We start from the raw sequence: 21,594 nt of genomic DNA, 5'->3' as shown, positions 1-21,594 counted from the left end.
TGGGATTGGAATTATTATATTCTTCTTGAAGTCTGAGGGTATTTTGCCTGTCTCACACATCTTGCTCACCAGATGGTAGAATTTTGTCAGGACTGGCTCTCCCAAGGCTCTAATGGAATGTTGTCTACTCCGGGGGCCTTGCTTCGGTTTATGTCTTTCAGTGCTCTGTCAATCTCTTCACTCAGTGGCATATCTCCCATTTCATCTTCATCTACATCCTCTTCCATTTCCATAATATTGTCATCAAGTACATTGCCCCTGTACAGACCCTCAATATACTACTTCCACCCTTCTGCTTTCCCTTCTTTGCTTTCCATCAAAGCTCTTGATATTCCTGCAAATGGTTCTCCTTTCTTCAAAGGTTTCTTTAATTTTCCTGTGGGCTGTATCTATCTTACCCCTAGTGAGATAAGTCTCTACATCCTTACATTTGTCCCCTAGCCATTCCTGCTTAGCCATTTTGCACTTCCTGTCGATATCATTTTTGAGATGTTTGTATTCCTTTTTGCCTGCTTCATTCACTGCATTTTCATATTTTCTCCTTTCATCAATTAAATTCAATATTTCTTCTGTTACCCAAGGGTTTCTACTGGTCCTCGTCTTTTTACCTGTTTGATCCTCTGCTGCCTTCACTATTTCGTCCCTCAAAGCTACCCATTCCTCTTCTACTTTATTTCTTTCCCCCATTCCTGTCGATTGTTCCCACTTTATCATAAAAAATGCAAAACCCACATACTGTGCAGAAAAAAGAAGTTTAAAATTGTAGAAACAGGGTAAGGCCAAGCAAATGATATAAAACTTAAATCATTGGCTACTGAATTCAGTGAATTCTTCCTAACAGCAGCTGAAAACACAAGAGTGAGAAAATGATCCCTCAATTGCACACCCTCAGATTTACTTAGCCAGGCATTTGTAAATCACCTGTTAGAAGGACCACAGAAATCATTAAGTCACTAAAAGTAGTAACTCTTCTGGCTATTTCAATTGCTCAGGAAAATTATTAAAAACTTGGCAGTGCCGTCCTTGATTTACCTTTGTAACCAGTCAATGATTCAAAATGAATCACCTGAAATCCCTGGAGTATTCAGTAGTAATACCCATTTACAATCATGGAGATAAGTATCTAACCTTTAATTGTTGATCCCTCTTCCTCATTTCTGTATTCTTACAATTTTTTTGAGAAAATGGCTAACAAGAGAATGTTTAACCTTCTTTCTAAGATTAACCTCTTAATAACAGCTGAGTTTGGCTTTCATAATGGGTTGTCTACTGAGAAAGCATTATATGATACCCAAAACTCAATTCTGGTCTAAGTAAACAACAAAAATTACACTTTTGACATTTTCTGTGATCTTGTGGCAATTTTTGCTTGTGTTTTATCAGAAAACTCTACTAGGAAAACTAAAATGGTATGGTGTTAAAGGCCTTCCTGTTGCATACATGGAGTCTTACCCTAACAATAGAAAACAGAAGGTTACATTTCCAAATGATACAACAAGAATAAGGAATCATGGAATGAATAATTCAGGGAAACATTAAATATGGTGTGCCACAAGGATCAGTGCTCGAACCCTTTCTATTCTCGATCCACGCAAATGATTTATGCGGGATACTGTAGGACTCTTCAAAAACTTTAGTGTCTCGTGATGACACAAGCATATTGATAAAGTACCAGACACAGCAAAGAGAATAACTGTTTCACAGCCAACAGTACAAAAACTGATATTACACTGTTCCATTATAAAACTGACTTACAGGGACTGTGAGTATAGATCAGTGACTGTACACTGGTTGAAGGTGGAAGTGTGAGGTGTGAAATTCCAAGGAATCGAGATGGATAACAACAGAGGTGGATTTGCTAACTGAAAAGCCCACTGCTACCTGGATTATTCTGAGAATGACTTACATATCTACATCTATAATCTGCAAATCACCATGAGGTGCATAGCAGGGGTACGTCCCATTCTACCAGTTATTAGGGTTTCTTCCTGTTCCATTCACGTACGGAGCACGGGAAGAGTGCCTCTGTGTGTGTGCAGTAATTGTTCTTATCATACCCTCAGGCTACCTCTGTGAGCAATACATAGGGTGTTGTAGTATATTCCTATAATAATTATCTAAAGCTAGCTCTCGAAACATTGTTAATAGACTTTCTCGGGATAGTTTACATCTATCTTAAAGAGTCTTCTGGTTCAGTTACTTCAGTATCTCTGTGATACTCTCCCCCGGATTAAACACACCTGTGATTGTTCATGCTGCCCTTCTCTGTATATGATCAATATCCCCTGTTACTCCTATTTGATATGAGTCCCGCGCACTTGTGCAATATTCTAGAAGTGGTCGCACGAGCAATTTGTAAGGTACCTCCTTCAGAGACTGATGGCGCTTCCCCAGTATTCTAGCAATCAACCATCTGCTTTACCCTCTGCTATACCCACAGCTGAACCTATGTGATCATTCCCAGGTATTTGTATGAGTTGTCTGATTCCAACAGTGACTCATTGATGTTATAGTCATAGGATACTATACCTTTTTGTTTAGTGAAGTGCACAATTTTACATTTCTGAACATTTAGAACAAGTTCCCAATCTGTGCACCACATTGAAATCTTATCAAGATCTGACTCAGTATTTATGCAACTTTTCTCAGATAGTGCTTTGTTATAGATAACTGCATCAACTGTGAAAAGACTGATTTTACTGTTAATATTATCTGCAAGGTCACTAATATACACCGTGAACAGCAAGTGTCCCAACACACTTCCCTGGATCACACCCAAAGTTGAAGTTACTTCTACATCTGACAATGACTCTCCATCCAAGATAACATGCTGCATTCTCCCTACCAAAATGCCCTCGGTCCAGATAAAAATTTCACTCGATATCCTATTTGACCGTACTTTTGACAATAAGCCTGGGTGTGGTACTGATCAAATGTTTTTGAGAAATCAAGAATAATGCATCTACCTGATTGCTTGATACAAAGCTTTTACTGCATCATGTGAGAAAAGTGTGAGTTTGGTTTCACATGATTGATGTTTTCATGCTTTTTAGCATTGAGGAGGTCATAATGTTTGAGCTCAGAATATGTTGTACGTTTCTACAACAAATCGATGTCATGGATATCGGACAGTAGTTTCGTGGATCACTTCTACTACCCTTATTGTTACATGGGTGTGACCTATGCCTTTTTCCAAGAACTGGGCATGGTTTTTTGGTCAAGGGATCTACAATAGATTGCAGTTAGAAGAGGGGCTAACTCAGCTGCAAATTCAGTATAGAATCTACATTGGGCCCTGGAGCTGTATTCAGTTTTAACAATTTCAGCTGTGTGTCAACACCACTGTCACTAATACTTATTTCATTGACTCTTCTCAATGGCTTGAGGATTAAATTGGAGCAATTCTCCTTGGTTTTCCTTTGTAAAGGAACGTTTGGAAATGGAGTTAGTCTTTTCAACTTTTGCTTTGCTACCCTCAATTTCAGTCCCTGTCTCATTTGCATAACACCGGAATTTCTTTGGGTTGTGTAAAAGATCATTTGAAAGTATTCTGCTACAGGAGTCATTGAAGGCGTCACACATTGCTGTCTCGAGAGCCAAATGCGTTTCATTTGGCATCTCTCTAGCTATAGCGCTATGCTTCACTTTACATCTGTTTTGCAGTGGTCTTGTACTTTCAATATGGTTTTATGATATGATCTTCTGGGACAAGGCACCTAATGTCTAATGTGAAAAAGTACTTATTCTGCAAAAGCATGCATTGATAAACATTGTTTGCACAGGAAGTAAGTCAGCCGTCAGCCACAATTCAGTCTGTACATTCTTGCAGATCTAGACTTCAGCTGCAGTGTAGCTTTCATCAGTGTATATGATATGAGTCAAGTAGACAAACTTTGAAATTTTGTTATTGTAGTTTGAGTGCACTCTCTATGAAAATATATTTGCAGTCTATGTTTTCTCTGTTTTCCATTAGTATTGCTTTCTTTATACACAGTCTACTGACGTTAATCTGACCACTACCCACATTCGACATTGACACGCAATAAGCACTCGAGGACGGCACGTTGTGGTGTGCGTACTGTACACCATCAGATTATTTGGCTTGTCGCTCTAACGAAGTAGGCGAGTGTCAACAATATGTCTCGTGGTCTTATCGTGGCGTGTTTATCTTCTGCCGTTAGGTCAGACGATAAAAATGCCACTTGCACACTTAGAGTAGCAGATTGACGGTGACCAACTTTAAACAGAACTTGATTAATTTTCACACACATTTATTAAAATAAGAACAAACATAAACATTATGTAGCTTGATTCTGGATGCTATTTACAATTGACAATCTGAAGTTCTTTTGGTCTGAGTACGTTAATCTTATTCTCACATATCTCTGATACTTGACAAAGTGTCCATACATTTATATTCATGGCTATGTACAGGCGCAGACTGAAACTTGACTATAGACTGGTACAGACTAATGTAGACTGGTACAGACAGGTGCAGATAAATGCAGACTGACTAATCGGAGGTCTGTACACTCGTTATAATACCTCACGCGTTCAGGTAATCACTGTGCGAGTGTGATCCGCGAGGAGAAAAGGTTCTACGTTAGCAGCAATCCCATTGGCTGCGTTACATATTAATACGCGGATCGGCGGAAGCAGAATTTGGTCCGTCTCTAAGGCAGCGCCATCTAGTAGTGCGGAGACGGACGAGCGCTGCGCCTGCGCTGTTGTGCTCAGCAGGGCGCGCTCTAGTGGGAAAGTTGTGTACGCACTGATTACGCGGAACTGTGTACACACATATAAAATGTTGGGGTGATACGAAAAATTGTGTATTCAATGTCGCAATGCAGAAATGGAGTGATCTATCTGGCTTCCAGAAGTGCACGATCATAGGCTTTTGAGCCGAGGGTGGAAGCATTTTTGAAACAGATAAGTGTGTAAACTGTTTGTATGCTACCACGATTAAGGTATACCATGTGTGGCAAAATGGCACCAACCAGAAGGGCGCCAAGGCAACTGTGTTGCACCACAGGTTGCCGTAGGTGACAGGGGTGAAAAATAGCTGCAGAGATGTGTACGGGTGAATAAACGTGCAAGTGTCGAGCAAATGACCACCCGGATGAACCCACGGGCTACCACCGGTGTCTCCTCAACTATCATTCAGCACAAGTTGGTGTGTACGGGGCTCCACAGCAGGTGCCTGGTTCGTGCATCTATGCTGACTGCTGTTCATTGGATGAAGGCTGGAATTTGCACACCAATACCGCAACTGGATGTTCACCGGGTGACGTCAGGTGGCCTTCGTGTGCAGTTTTATAAGTGTGAAAGCAAACAAGGAGAAAGTGTTACGGTCTTGTGGAATGTTTTTGCGTCATTCCCAGGGCGGTATTGTCGTGGAAGCCACAGTGAATCGATAGAATTGTGCACCTATCCTCGGGCCCGTGTTTAACTGTATATACAGCTCATTTACTCTGGGAGATATGATACTGCATGAAGAGTTTGACAGAGCACTGATGGACCTGAGTCGAAACAAGGCCACCGAAGTAGACAACATTCCATTAGAACTACTGACGGCCTTGGGAGAGCCAGTCCTGACAAAACTCAACCATCTGGTGAGCAAGATGTATGAGACAGGCAAAATACCCTCAGACTTCAAGCAGAATATAATAATTCCAATCACAAAGAAAGCAGGTGTTGACAGATGTGAAAATTACCGAACTATCAGTTTAATAAGCCAGAGCTGCAAAATACTAACATGAACTCTTTACAGACGAATGGAAAAACTGGCAGAAGCCGACCTCGGGGAAATGTTGGAACATGTGAGGCAATGCTGACCCTACGACTTGTCTTAGAAGCTAGATTAAGGAAAGGCAAACCTACGTTTCTAGCATTTGTAGACTTAGAGAAAGCTTTTGACAATGTTGATTGGAATACTCTGTTTCAAATTCTAAAGGTGGCAGGGGTAAAATACAGGGAGCGAAAGGCTATTTACAATTTGTACAGAAACCAGATGGCAATTATAACAGTCGAGGGGCATGAGAGGGAAGCAGCGGTTGGGAAGGGAGGGAGACAGGGTTGTAGCCTCTCCCCGATGTTATTCAATCTGCATATTGAGCAAGCAGTGAAGGAAACAAAAGAAAAATTTGGAGTAGGAATTAAAATCCATGGAGAAGAAATAAAAACTTTGAGGTTTGCCATGACATTGTAATTCTGTCAGACAGCAAAGGACCTGGAAGAGCAGCTGAACGGAATGGACAGTGTCTTGAAAGGAGGATATAAGATGAACATCAACAAAAGTAAAACAAGGATAATGGAATGTAGTCGAATTAAGTCAGGTGATGCTGAGGGAATTAGATTAGGAAATGAGACACTTAAAGTAGTAAAGCAGTTTTGCTATTTGGGGAGCAAAATAACTGATGATGGTCGAAGTAGAGACGATATAAAATGTAGACTGGCAACGGCGAGGAAAGCGTTTCTGAAGAAGAGGAATTTGTTAACATCGAGAATAGATTTAAGTGTCAGGAAGTTGTTTCTGAAGGTATTTGTAGGGAGTGTAGTCATGTATGGAAGTGAAACATGGACGATAAATAGTTTAGACAAGAAGAGAATAGAAGCTTTCGAAATGTGGTGCTACAGAAGAATGCTGAAGATTAGATGCATAGATCACATAACTAATGAGGAGGTATTGAATAGGATTGGGGAGAAGAGAAGTTTGTGGCACAACTTGACTAGAAGAAGGGATTGGTTGGTAGGACATGTTCTGAGGCATCAAGGGATCACCAATTTAGTATTGGAGGGCAGTGTGGAGGGTAAAAATCGCAGAGGGAGACCAAGAGATGAATACACTAAGCAGATTCAGAAGGATGTAGGTTGCAGTGGGTGCTGGGAGATGAAGAAGCTTGCACAGGATAGAGAAGCATGGAGAGCTGCATCAAACCAGTCTCAGGACTGAAGACCACAACAACAATATTCTGGGCACAATGACATCTACTGGCAGGACAATGCGACGTCTCATTGTGGTTCGAAGAGCCCCAGGATGAATTTGCCGTACTCGGTTGACCGCTGTACTACCCGAATTTAAACCGGTTCGAGAATCTGTGGGACCACGTCAGTCGGGTTATTCCTGCTGAGAAACCTAGCGTAGTTGACCACAGCACGTGAATCGGCACAGTTCCACACCCCCATCGGTACCGTCAGAAACCTTACTGACTCTCTTTCTGCACATCTCACAGTGATTTCTGTCATAAAAGATGGTTACTCAGGTGTCAGACAGGTGGTCACATTAATGTATCTCTAACATAGTGTATAATAATTTCCTGTGTTTGACCATACAGTTTCTGCACAACTGGATAGTGCTGCTGCTCTGAAAATGTGGACTGAATTGACAAGTAACTGCTCCAGTTGCTAAAAAGTACTTACGTTTACTTCATGGACCAACTTTGGCTCTTAGCCACACGGGATTAGCCGAGCGGTCTAGGGTGCTGCAGTCATGGACAGTGCGGCTGGTATCGGCGGAGGTTCGAGTCCTCCCTCGTGTGTGTGTGTGTGTGTGTGTGTGTGTGTGTGTGTGTGTGTGTGTGTGTGTGTGTTTGTCCTTAGGATAATTTAGGTTAAGTAGTGTGTAAGCTTAGGGACTGATGACCTTAGCAGTTAAGTCCCATAAGATTTCACACACATTTGAACATTTTTTTTTTGGCTCTTACGTTGAAACAATTTTCTAGCAGAATCTGAAAGCTGTATTGTGGTGAAGTAAAATCAAGTTTGAAAATTGCGCTACATTGAAGCAAACTCAAAGTCATATGACTTCCCTTCAACGTAGCACAATTTTCTGGTTCCATTACAAAATGAGTTCAGTATAAACCCAAAACCAGTCCTCGAGTAAAATGTAGAACCTTTTATCAACTGGAGTGATTACTCGTCAGTCAGAAATAATTGCTGCTAATGAGAAATTTGTGATCAGGCAGAGTAGAAAATTTTTGTTTCAGCAGCCGGAAGCAGTCGCCGCTGACAGGTGGCGACACACCACTGCGGCTGCAGAGACGGAGCAGAGGTTCGCACCGGCCACGCGGCACGGCGAGGCTGCAGACCGACCGCATTACCGGAGGCTGCCGCAGCGAGTCGGAGAGAGACTGCCGGTCCGATACGCGCCGCTGTGCCGGAGCTCACCTTCGACAGTAGTAGGACAGCTCTGAGAATGGTTGCAGGAGATGGTCAGGGGAAGAATATTGATGAGCTCCCAGATGAAATAATACTAGATGTATTTTCATTCTTCAGTTTTAATGAGCTTATAGACATCTTGCAAAATGTGTGTGTGCGATGGAAGAGATTGGCACACGACCCGGTGCTCTGGCGTGACAAAGAGTATATCGTCAGAGGAAGGTAAGCAGTTATTGTTAATGTTCTGTTGTTGCTGATAGAGTCATCAGTCCAAAGAGTGGCTTCAGGTAGCTCGGTTGCTAACCTATCCTGTGCTTAACTCCGTTTTCAAATGTTCCTTTACAAAGGAAAACAGAGGAGGATTGCCACAGTTTAATCCTCATACCGCTGAAAATGTGAATGAAATATTATTGGTGTCAGTGATGTTGATAAACAGCTGCAATTGCCAAAATTAAACAAAGCTCCAGGGTCCGATGAAATCGCTGTCAGATTCTATACTGATTTAGCAGCTGAGTTAGCCCCTCTTTTAACTGTAATCTATCGTAGATCCCTCGAAAGTGAGGTATCTTGAACGGAATGACATCCTCAGTGCCAGCTAGCACAGATTTCAACACATTGATCGTGAGAAACGCAACTCGCACTTTTCTCACGTGACATACTGAAAACTTTGGATCGAGGCAACCAGGTAGGTGCAGTATTTCTCAGTTTCCACAATGCATTTGACTCGTACCACACCTACACTTATTGCCAAAAGGATGATCGTATGGGGTATCGAGTGAAATTTGTGAATGGATTGAGGACTTTTTGGTAGGTAGCACACAACATGTTATTTTAGACAGAGAGGTTTCATCAGATGTAGAAGTAACTTCGGGTCTGCCCAGGGAAGTGTGTTGGGACCCTTGCTCTTGATGCTCTACATTAATGACCTTGCAGATAATATTAATAGTAAAAATCAGGCTTTTTGAAGATGATGCAGTTATCTGTAATGAAGTACTATCCGATAAAAGGTACATAAATATTCAATCAGATCTCGATAAGATTTCAGTGTGGTGCAGAGACTGGGAACTTGCTCTAAATATTCAGATATGTAAAATTGTGCACTTCACAAAACGAAAAATGTACTATGCTATGACTATAATTTCAGTGAGTCACTGTCGGAATTGGCCAACTCGTAAAAATACCTGAGTGTAACACTTTGTAGGGATACGAAATGGAATGCTGACATAGCTTCAGTGATGGGTAAAGCAGTTGATAGAATTGTGGTTTATTAGTTTCATAACATACATAACCATTTGATCCAGGTACAGGAGACACATCAAAAGTTGGGTAACATTTACTGTAAACATAGAAAGCTGATCTTTACATACAGAATCATAATAATAATACAATTTTGTTTTATATACACAAAAGGCAGAGATAATAATGACAACAACAGTAATAAAAATAGTATCTAAAAATGTAACACTAAATTGCCCAAACTCGAATTATCATGTCATCCTCTAAAAATTCTTCTATCGAGTCACAGTAGCATTTCTCCCCCAGAATCTGATGTAGCATTATTTTTAGGATCTCTGGCTTAACATTAAATATATTTTTGCCCATTAATTTATTAATATTGTCATCCTCATATACTGTGGAGCACGTTCATATTATTTCAATTTGTGTTTAGGGAGCATAAAATTATTTTTATTTGTTGTGTTGTATGTGTGGTTAAAATGATTTTCCTCAAATAATTTTTGCCTGCTGTGTAGAAAGATAATAATTTCATAAATGTATATGGAGGGTAGAGTTAAGATTCGCAGTTGTCGAAATAATGGGTGACAAGATTCTGTTTTCTGTGTGGTACACATGTATCTGATATTCTTTTTCTGAAGTTTCGGTATATGAGAAATATTAAAAATAAATTATACCATACCTAATGACAGATTCAAAATAACTACTGTATGCTATTTTTCGTGTAGACGTGTCAGTAGAATTTGCAAATATCTGCACTGCAAATGCAAAACTGCTTAGTTTATTTGATAAGGAGTCAATATGTGTGTTCCAGTTCAAGTTCTTGTCCACATTTAGTCCTTGGAATTTGACAGTGTCAACTTCTTCCATAAGTTGATTATTGTGTGTTATTTTAAGCTCTGTGCATTTAAAGTGTTTGGTTTGGAAATGTACCATATGGGTTTTTGCAATGTTCAGTTTCAACCCATTTAACTGGAACCAGTTTTCTAGAATATCCAGTGTGCTCACAATGAGGCTTGGAATTTTTTCTGCATCGCCATCTTCGATTAAAACAGAAGTATTGTCTGCAAACAGAAGTGATGGGGAATTGGTATTTGTGGAGAAGTCATTTACATAGAATAGGAACAAGGTTGGCCCCAAAATGGAGCCTTGAGGCACACCTTGTGATACAGTATTCCACTTCGAAAAATAACTCACCACATTTGAAGTGACAGTTACCCTTTGTTTTCTGTTCTGCAGGTACAATGTAAGCCATTTGAGAATATTGCCCTTAATTCCATATTTATCTAATTTATAGATGTGCAACGGATGTTTTACAGAGTCGAAAGTTTTAGTAAGATCACAGAAAATACCAGCAACTTTACTCCTCTGGTCCAGTGCTTTGCATATCTTTTCAGTAAAGTTATTTATTGCATCCAGGGTGTTTTTTCCTGGTTGGAATCCAAATTGATTATTTATAATAATATCATTTTTTACAATAAAATTTTGCATCTGATTTGCAACTACTTTCTCAAACACTTTCAATAAGATTGGAAGAATAGAAATAGGACAATAGTTTCCCATTTCTTCCCTGAGCCTTTCTCGAACAGAGGTGTGACTTCAGCATACTTCAACACATCAGGAAAGCATCCCTGTTCAAAATATTGCTTAATTATTTTAGTTAGTGGAGATGCTATTATGTGATACACTGCTTTTATCACTTTAGTCGGTATCCCATCCCACCCAACTGAATATTTTTAATGATAGTATAATATTTTCCACATGCTTTATTGAGACTTTTTTAAAATCTGTGAGATACTCAGCTCTTTGCTGGAGTCCAAAGGGGTTTACTTTACTCTGACACTCTACTGTATCAACATCTGACTTTGCATACTTATGAAGAATTCATTTGAACACTCCGATATTTGAGCTGGGTTTACAATAAGGCTATCATTTACTTTAATCCTAGATATTCCATTTCTATTAATTCTAACACGTAACTCTGATTTGACAACAGGCTACACTACCTTTGTTTCAATTTAATGTTGTGAAATGAACTTATTGTTTGCCATTCGTTTGGCTGCTTTCACAACTTTTTCGAACGTAGCTTTATAATGTCATACATATTCAGTAAAATACCTGTTTTTATTATATCTCATTTCATTGCCTCTTCCTAACACTAGAAATTTTTATACCCAGAGTTATCCATTTAACTTTACCAGTGATTTTGTTACATGTGGTTCTAAGTGCGAACTATGGATGAAGGGTATCAGACGGATGCTATATTCCTTGACTTCCGGAAAGCGTTTGACTCGCTGCCCCACTGCAGACTCCTAACTAAAGGACGAGCATATTGGATTGGTTCGCAAATATGTGAGTGGCTCGAAGACTTCTTAAGTAATAGAACCCAGTACGTTGTCCTCGATGGTGAGTGTTCATCGGAGGTGAGGGTATCATCTGGAGTGCCCCAGGGAAGTGTGGTAGGTCCGCTGTTGTTTTCTATCTACATAAATGATCTTTTGGATATGGTGCATAGCAATGCTGTGGTGTACGGGAAGGTGTCTTCGTTGAGTGACTGTAGGAGGATACAAGATGACTTGGACAGGATTTGTGATTGGTGTAAAGAATGGCAGCTAACTCTAAATATAGATACATGTAAATTAATGAAGATGAATAGGAAAAAGAATTCTGTAATGTTTGAATACTCCATTCGTAGTGTAGTGCTTGACACAGTCACATCGATTAAATATTTGGGCGTAACGTTGCAGAGCGATATGAAGTGGGACAAGCATGTAATGGCAGTTGTGGGGAAGGTGGATAGTCGTCTTCGGTTCATTGGTAGAATTTTTTGAAGATGTGGTTCATCTGTAAAGGAGACCGCTTATAAAACACTAATACGACCTATTCTTGAGTACTGCTCAAGCGTTTTGGATCCCTATCAGGTCAGATTGAGGGAGGACATAGAAGCAATTTAGAGGCGGGCTGCTAGATTTGTTACTGGTAGGTTTCATCATCATGCGAGTGTTACGAAAATGCTTCAGGAACTCGGGTGGGAGTCTCTGGAGGAAAGGAGGCGTTCTTTTCGTGAATCGCTACTGAGGGAATTTAGAGAACCAGCATTTGAGGCTGATTGCAGTACAATTTTACTGCCGCCAACTTACATTTCGTGGAAAGACCACAAAGTTAAGATAAGAGAGATTAGGGCTCGTACAGAGGCATATCGACAGTCATTTTTCCCTCGTTTTGTTTGGGACTGGAACAGTGAGAGAAGATGATAGTTGTGGTGCGAGGTACCCTCCACCACGCACCATATGGTGCATTGCAGAGTATGTATGTAGATGTAGATGTGGAAAAGTTTCATTAAACACCCCAAGAAAACTGCTTAAATATTTGTCAAAGTTACTACTACTTGAAATACAGTTGTCATAAAGCCATTCAACTTCTCTTAACTTATTTCTAAATACAATTAATTTTTTTCATTGGAGTTACTTTTCATAGAGCTTCTGTTGCATGGAATTTCTTTGTTAATTTTTGGTAATTCAATGAATAATGCAGAGTGGTCAGAGTTCCTTAGATCTAAGCAAAATTTATGGACATCTTCAAATACACATTTGGTTAGGATATTATCAATACAAATGGCTGACTGTGCATTTACTCTAGTGGCTTGCTTAAAGTTTACTTTGAAGCCAAAAGTTTTTACTGTCAATGAATTTGGACACATCATTGCTTTCACCTAGGGTATTATTGTTGAAGTCAGCAGCTGTTACAACCTTTTTCCTTTTTATTTTTTTAGATTTTCAAGAGGCACTGAAATTTGGACAGAAAAGTTTCAATTGCAGCTTTCTCTGATACTCTGTAAATAGAAACTACTATGATATTTAGGTCCCTTAACTCGATACAGCAGCTCTCAAATATACTGTCTTCATTCAAATGATTAAAATTATTTCTTATTGCATATTTTATTTCAGAATGTGTAAGTATGCAAGAGCTTCCACATGATTTCTCACATCTACAAAAGCTGTTTGCTACTTCGAAATTTTCGATTTTGTTAAGAATTTTGATATTGTCACATGTGAGCCAATGTTCATTGAGGCAAATAACTTTGATATTTTTATACTGCAAAAGAATAATTTGTAATTCGTCCATTTAATTACTTTTGTTTTGAAAGTCAGCACTTAGACCATTTATATTCCAGTGCATTATGTAGGAACATTCTCTCTTATTTATGGTTTCAAGCAGTATTTTCTTTCTTGGGTATCATTTCAGTTTTGTCATTTTTGTTACCAAACACTGTTTCTCATCCCCATCATTCCTTATAAGTTTCCCCCATTATTCAGAATTTTACAAGTATCAGTGAACAATTTACTATGAATTTTTGATCCTAATCTGTTAAAATGAAGACCATCTTTACCCAAGCATTTATTGCTTAATAACTTATTAGGATTTACATACACGGCTCCCATATCATTACAGCTTTCATTTATATCACTATTTATTCTCGCTATTTAACTATCACTCACAGATCTTCTGTAGACAATACCACTCACTACCATTCTAAACGTCTTGTAGACGTATCTGTCAGTTCAAATTAAATTTTTTGTTTTGTTTACAATTTCCTCTTCAGTGTTGCTTGTAAGGGAATTTGTACCTACGTGGATGAATATCCCCTTGTAATTCTTCCGAGATGCCTCTGCTGAACCATCCTTTGAGTTATATATGTTGTTAAAACGTTTCTTCAGTTGATGGGTCTTGAAACCTGGGCGAATGTCTATTGTGGAATTTGGCACTGCCACATTTTTGAGCAGAGAATTGCCCATAACAACGAAATCACTGTTTTCGTTCTGTTTTACATTACTGAGGTGCTTTGAGTTCTTTTTTCTGCATGTTACACTTGCCCATTTACATTAAATTGGAGTTTTTGTGATTTCTGTGCTAGTTTCTTCTGTAGGTGTTGCAGGTGCATTGTTTTGAACAGAAGTAATAGTCCGCGTGTTTTTGATGTTATTTTCGTCAATTGCCACAGCTATTTCACAAAAACATTTTCTTCCCCTTTCAGGTCCCAGTTTTTTTGCTTCTGCACTGATAGTTCTGCTTTTAAAGTGTGAATGTTGCTCCGTAAGATTTTGATAATTTCTTCCTGTGAGCTCATGGGTTATTGGTAGAATAGTGGGGGAAGTGCAATCAGTCTACAAAGGAGATCGCTTACAAGTCACTTGTGTGACTGATTCTAGAATATTCCTCAAGGGTGTGGGACCCATACCAAATAGGACTAACAGAGGATATTGAATGAATAGAGAGAAGAACAGCATGACTGGTCACAGGTTTGTTTGGTCAGTGGCAGAGTGTCACAGAGGTACTGAAAAAACTTAACGGACTCTCTAAGACAGGCGTAAATTATCCTGAGAAAGTCTACTAACAAAGTTCAAGAACTGGCTTTAAATGATTACTCTAGCAAGAGACTACAACCCCTTACGTATCGCTCACATAGGGATGGTGAAGATAAAATTAGACTAATTACTGCATGCACAGAGGCCCTCAAACAATCATTCTTCCCGCATTCCATATGTGAATGGAACAGGAAGAAACCCTAATAACTGGTACACTGGAATGTACCCTCTGCCATGAACCTCACGGTGTTTTGCGGAGTGTAGATGTAGAGGTAGAAGTCTCTTCACATTTATATAAACACAAAAACCTACATACGAGGGTAATTCCAAAAGTAAGGTCTCCTATTTTTTTTATAAGTACATAGACCTGTTTATTTCTACAATGGTTTACATCAGTTTACAGCTTGAACATTTAGCTATTTTTCAACATAATCACCATTTCTGTTGATGCATTTTTGTAGATGCTGTGGCAGTTTTTGTATGCCCACATCATACCAGCTCACTCCCATGCTTTTCAGAAAATTATGAACCTCTTCTTACACCTCACCATTGGAGCTGAATCACTTTTTGGCCAAATGTTCTTTTAACCTAGGGAACAGTTGATAGTCACTGGCCGCCAAGTCAGGACCACAGGGTGGGTGGGTGATTATGTTCCACTGAAACTGTTCCAGGAGAGCAAAGGTTTGCCGCGCAACGTGTGGGCGAGCATTGTCACGGAGAATGTGTACGCCCTTGCTTGACATTCCTCTTCTCCGGTTCTGAATTGCCCATTCAAGTTTTTTCAGAGTCTCACAGTACCTGTCAGTGCTAATTGTGGTCCCAGCTCTGACCACGAGGTGAAAGGAGAGGTTCATAACTTTCTGAACAGCACGGTGGCGAGCTGGTATGATGTGGGCATACAAAAACTGCCACAGCGTCTACAAAAATGCATTGACAGAAATGGTGATTATGTCGAAAAATAGCTAAATGTTCAAGCTGTAAACTGATGTAAACGATTGTAGAAATAAACAGGTCTATGTACTTACAAAAAAAAAATAGGAGACCTTACTTTTGGGATTACCCTTGTACATTTGAATTTGCTCATTGTATTCAAGTTTGGTCTTCTGTATGACTTTTACCCATTCACCACACTTTCCTCCATTCCTTGATGCCTCAGAATGTCTTAACAACCTGTCCCTTCTTTTTGTCAGTTTGTCCCAATTAAATACAGTTAACTACTCTGACAAGGCTTTGACTTCCCTAAATTGTGCCCTGAAATGGGGTTCATTCTGTCTGACATTTTGCCTGCCACCCTCCCAATCTCTGCAATATCCTTTCAGACCTCATTCTCCTTCTGCACCTCTCTCCCTATGCTTCTCCTACCCCTGTGGTTGTCTTCACTGTAAGACTTGCACCCTCCTACCACCACCTGTACTAGCCCTGTAACTGGCAGAACATGTACAGTCAAAGAGAGAGCCACCTGTGAAATGACACACATCATGCACCAGCTGTTATTTAAACACTGTTCGGCCTTTTACATTGGCACAACTACCACCAAGTTATCAGTTAAGGTGAATACGCACAGGCAGAGGGTGTATACCGGCAACACGCACTACCCTGTTCCAGAGAGTGCTCTACAGCGTGGAAGTGGTCACCTCGGTGTGATTATCAGAGTGTATTTTTTTGTTATATTTTCAAAAACTGATTATTTTTGTTTATTAGTTTAAGTGGATTATCTGATGTACCCATTCCATTTTCATCATTCACCTGTAGAACCAGATTTCAAAAACTATTATCTTTGCCTCATCTATACTATTTATTATCCATGGAAGACTACTCTCCAAACGAATGCATAACAAAGTGCTAGCTAACACATATACTTAGATTAGATGATAACATACTCACTTTTTCAGAGACACATTTCCTTCTTTTGGCAGTACTAATTTTATACCCTCTTTACTTCTGATGACTTAAATTACTTTCCAGTCCAGATAGTAAATGTATCTACAACTTATAGAAACTAATTTTTTTAATCCAATTCCCTCCAGCATCACCTGACTTGATCAGATTGCACTTCATTACCTTTGTTTTATGTTGTAAGGATCAGTCCATATGAAAAGATCTAATGAGAGTTGCCTGACCATTTTTAAATATTTTGTTGTGATTACCCTTAATTTAAAAGTTCAAAACAGTTTTTTAAAAAGATTTACCTTGCACCCTTACTGAATGGCACCCATTTTTCAATTCGGAGACACTAGCATTAATTTTAATATCTCTGCACTAGACTAAGTTACAACATTGCAACTGACATGACTGTTTTTAGAAAAATGTCCTCTGCAACATCGTTTATTACCCAAAACACCCTAAATTAAAAAATAACCAGTCAAAATTACTTCCAAAGTTTGGTATTGAAAACTCAGAAAATCCACTTTTTAGACCCAAAAATAACAACCAAGGAGTGATTATCAGAGTGTATTTTTTTCTATAGTTATATATAAAAACAAAGATGAGGTGACTTACCGAACAAAAGCGCTGGCAGGTCGATAGACACACAAACAAACACAAACACACACACAAAATTCAAGCTTTCGCAACAAACTGTTGCCTCATCAGGAAAGAGGGAAGGAGAGGGGAAGACGAAAGGAAGTGGGTTTTAAGGGAGAGGGTAAGGAGTCATTCCAATCCCGGGAGCGGAAAGACTTACCTTAGGGGGAAAAAAGGACAGGTATACACTCGCACACACGCACATATCCATCCACACATACAGACACAAGCAGACATATTTTGAATTTTGTGTGTGTGTTTGTGTTTGTTTGTGTGTCTATCGACCTGCCAGCGCTTTTGTTCGGTAAGTCACCTCATCTTTGTTTTTATATATAATTTTTCCCACGTGGAATGTTTCCTTCCATTATATTGATATCATTTTTCTATAGTTAGATATCATAAACTCCTAGCCTTAAATAGAGCAAGAACACTGACAAAGGTTTCCTTAAATTTTTATAAATTTTTGAAATTTGAAAATCATTATTTTTTTTGTAAGGTTTGGAGCTATTTATCTCTGGTGAGACTGAATATAAAAATTTGTTTTGTTCACTTACTGTACACTTATGCGATAGCAAAGTACTGTAAAAATTTCAACATTGATATTTGACTGTGAACAAAGATACGAATTTTTGAATACGATGAAATAGTTGATATTGTGCCCGTTTAAATGGTTTATTGTTCCATTGTAATAAAATTTAGTTGCCACAGTGGTACACTGGTTCCCATCAGATCACCGAAGTTAAGTGCTGTCGGACCGAGCTAGCACTCGGACGAGTGACCTTTCGGTCTGCCGACAGCATTCGGCAGACCGAAAGGTCACTCGTCCGAGTGCTGTCGGCAAGTGGGGTGCACTCGGCCCTCGCGAGGCAAACTGAGGAGCTACTCAATTGAGAAGTAGTGGCTCCGGTCTCGGAAACTGACATTCGGCCGGGAGAGCGGTGTGCCGACCGCGTGCCCCTCCGTAAGGTCACTCATCCGAGTGCTGTCGGCAAGTGGGGTGCACTCGGCCCTCGCGAGACAAACTGAGGAGCTACTCAATTGAGAAGTAGTGGCTCCGGTCTCGGAAACTGACATTCGGCCGGGAGAGCGGTGTGCCGACCGCGTGCCCCTCCGTACGCATGTGATGAGGGTGCCTGTGAGCTGAGGATGACACGGCGCGTGGTCAGTACCCTCGGGCCCCCGTGGCCTGTTAGGGCTGGAGTTTAGTTTAATATATTAAGTTAACACCATCATCCTATATTTAGTTATTATTATTTATTTTAATAACAAAATATTCAACAATAGGAGCTTTTGCTTTGGTTCTATGTTAAAAAAAAATTGCCCATTTACACCTATGTTTATTCTCAAAAAAAGTAGCACATTATTACAAGTTCAAAATGATAAAAATAAAATAATAAACGTGAAAAATTTCCCTATTGTTGGTAAGTCTACTATTTTGTGCATGACAAATGTGTACAGGGGTTTTGTGGCCAGAGTTACACAAGTCTGCACTGCAGCCCAGTAGTCGGTGACATAAACTGTGTTCCCCCACTACATTTGCTGGGTATGGTATTGTTTTAGCCGGTCTGTCCAGAAACCTCTGTTAGTATGGATCTACGTACTTCATTGAGAGCATAGAATATTTTATGTACTTTTGTTTTTAGTGTAATTTTAAATCAACTAAAATAATTTTAAAATTTAATAATAAATAAATTTGAAAGCCTAATTGGAATGCAATAAAATGGATGAACTGTGCTCTATTGGACATATAGTAAGTTAAGTGTGTCACAAAACAGTGTATGGTTCAGTTTCAAAAAATGTAAAATATGTTAGTGACTTTGACAAAGATAGACAAACTTTGTCTAAAATAACAAGTAAGGTCTTCTGTATCACCAGTTTCTGAGTATCTTAAGGGAAAATATGTTCTGACATATCACATTTCTGGAAAAAAAAAAAAATGCTCTGATGCATTCAAAGTTTATAAAAAGCCAGTTACTAAAGGTTCGAGGGAAATAAAACTTGAACATTTGTCCTTGCTAAGTGAGAGTAAAACAGCTACCCAAATGAAACTTAATGTAAATCCTGGAAATTCCCCATGCCCAAATTGTTATTCAAAAATATTTGTAATGAATCCAGGACCAAAATTGTGTAATCTTGTAAATGACATTTTGGTTCCTAATGAAAAAGCTATTAGCAAATTGGATTTTGCTTTTCCTGATGTAGAAATATCTTGTGCCTCAAAAATAAGAAAACTGAGTTGCAGAAAAATAAAAGCAGCTATTGAAAGCAAGGCACAATGAATTTCAGACAATATCAGAAAAGACTTAGAGCCATGCTTATGTCATCAAAACGTCAGACTGGTGATTATGAGTGCAAAACCCAATGATGTTAACTACAAACAGTTACTAGATTTAACAGGCTGTGACACTAACAATGATGACTGTATGATAAATGCTGCAATAATGAAACTGCTCTTTAATTGTTTAGCGAATCTGAAGAGGAAATGCCCGACAGTGCTACCTTGAGACAGTGGGTCACAACTGTAGTGCTGAAATGCTTAAATGGTTAAATCTCAGGAAGAGTACTTTGAATCTTTAATTGATAACTTAGAGAATCGCAAAGTCACCACTATGTTTCTAAATACCAAACTAAGTTTTTACTTTACGTTTGTGGTTCATGATGCAATACAAGGGTACCACTGGGTCAATGACCATGTGACAGTGCATCCATTTGTTCTGTACTTTAAAAATGAGAAGGACGAAATTTGCAGTTCATCAATTTGCATTCTAAGCAACTGCTTGGAGCACAGCACTTTGGTTGTCCATGTGTATGTAACAAATTACATAAAAGAAAAGTTGTCCAAGGTTGAGAAGCTCATAGACTTTTGAGGTAGAAGTGGTAGTCAATACAAGAACAAAAAGAATTTTCAAATCTTTGCAACCGCAAAGTAGATTTTGGGTTGAAGACCGAACATTGAAGTAGGAGGTACAACAAAATGTGAAGTGAGTAAATCCAGCATACAAAGAAAGACCACAGACAAATTTCTTACAGAAGAGGATATGTATGCCTTTTGCAAGCATAATATTAAAGATATCACCTATTTTCCCATCAAGAAAGAAGAGATAGTGCTTCATATAGAAACAACACTTCAAATCAGAACTGAAAACTGTATAGCAATTAAAGGAAGAATGCAATTCCACTTTCACTAATGAAATATTAAATGGCTGGGTAACTGGAAGTCACCCGTTAGGATTTTTTGTGACCTATCAAAGGCTTTTGATTGTGTAAATCGTGGAATACTTCTAGATAAGCTCAAGTACTGTGGTATGAATGGGACAGTGCTCAATTGGTTTAAATCATACCTAACTGGAAGAGTGCAGAAAGTTGAAATAAACAGTTCACATAATATGCAAAAAACTGGCGATTCCTCAAACTGGGGAACAATCAAGAATGGGGTGCCGCAAGGTTCGGTCTTGGGTCCTCTGCTGTTCCTAATATATATTAATGACTTGCCATTCTATTTTCACGAAGATGCAAAGCTGGTACGTTTTGCCGGTGATACAAGTATAGCTATCACACCCAACAGACAAGAATTAACTGGTGAAATTGTAAATGATGTTTTTTAGAAAATCATTAAGTGGTTCTCTGCAAATGGGCTCTCATTAAACTTTGACAAAACACAGTATATACAGTTCCACACAGTAAATGGAATGACACCATTAATAAATATAGACTTCGATCAAAAATCGGTAGCTAAGGTAGAATATTCAAAATTTCTAGGTATATGCATTGATGAGGGGTTGAACTGGAAAAAACACACTGAGGATCTGCTGAAACGTTTGAGTTCAGCTACTTATGCTATTAGGGTCATTGCAAATTTTGGTGATATACATCTCAGTAAATTAGCTTACCGCGCCTGTTTTCATTCTCTGCTTTTGTATGACATCATATTCTGGGGTAACTCATCATTGAGTAAAAGAGCGTTCATTGCACAAAAGCGTGTAATCAGAATAATTGCTGGAGCTGATCCAAGATCATCCTGCAGACACTTATTTAAAGAGCTAGGGATCTTCACTATAGCCTCACAATACATATATTCACTTATGAAATTTGTTATTAATAATCCGAATGAATTCAAAAGTAATAGCAGTGTACATGGCTACAACACTAGGAGGAAGGATGATCTTCACTACTCAAGGTTAAATCTAACTTTGGCTCAGAAGGGGGCAAATTATGCTGCCACAAAAGTCTTTGGTCACTTACCTAATAGCATCAAAAGTCTGACAGATAGCCATATAGCATTTGAAAGGAAATTAAAAGAATTTCTTAATGGCAA

General features: G+C 39.0%; 1 protein-coding gene across 7 annotated transcripts in view; it reads left to right on the top strand.

Moving 5' to 3' along the window:
- LOC124552420 (F-box/LRR-repeat protein fbxl-1-like) overlaps positions 1–21,594 on the top strand; it is a 124,141-nt gene that overhangs the window by 6,683 nt on the left and 95,864 nt on the right. For 4 of the 7 annotated variants that reach the window (XM_047126688.1, XM_047126691.1, XM_047126692.1 and 1 more), the window contains exon 2: positions 7,986–8,379. In XM_047126688.1, coding sequence (XP_046982644.1) covers positions 8,195–8,379 — 185 coding nt within the window. In that variant the 5' untranslated portion in view covers positions 7,986–8,194. The remainder of the gene's footprint in view (positions 1–7,985; positions 8,380–21,594) is intronic. The other 3 variants (XM_047126689.1, XM_047126694.1, XM_047126693.1) reach the window with 1 other exon arrangement.

This window comes from Schistocerca americana, chromosome 10, assembly GCF_021461395.2.
Source record: "Schistocerca americana isolate TAMUIC-IGC-003095 chromosome 10, iqSchAmer2.1, whole genome shotgun sequence".
Classification (NCBI taxonomy): Eukaryota; Metazoa; Arthropoda; class Insecta; order Orthoptera; family Acrididae; genus Schistocerca; species Schistocerca americana.
Note: the sequence above shows the minus strand (reverse complement) of the source record. Positions and strands in the feature narration are given on the sequence as shown.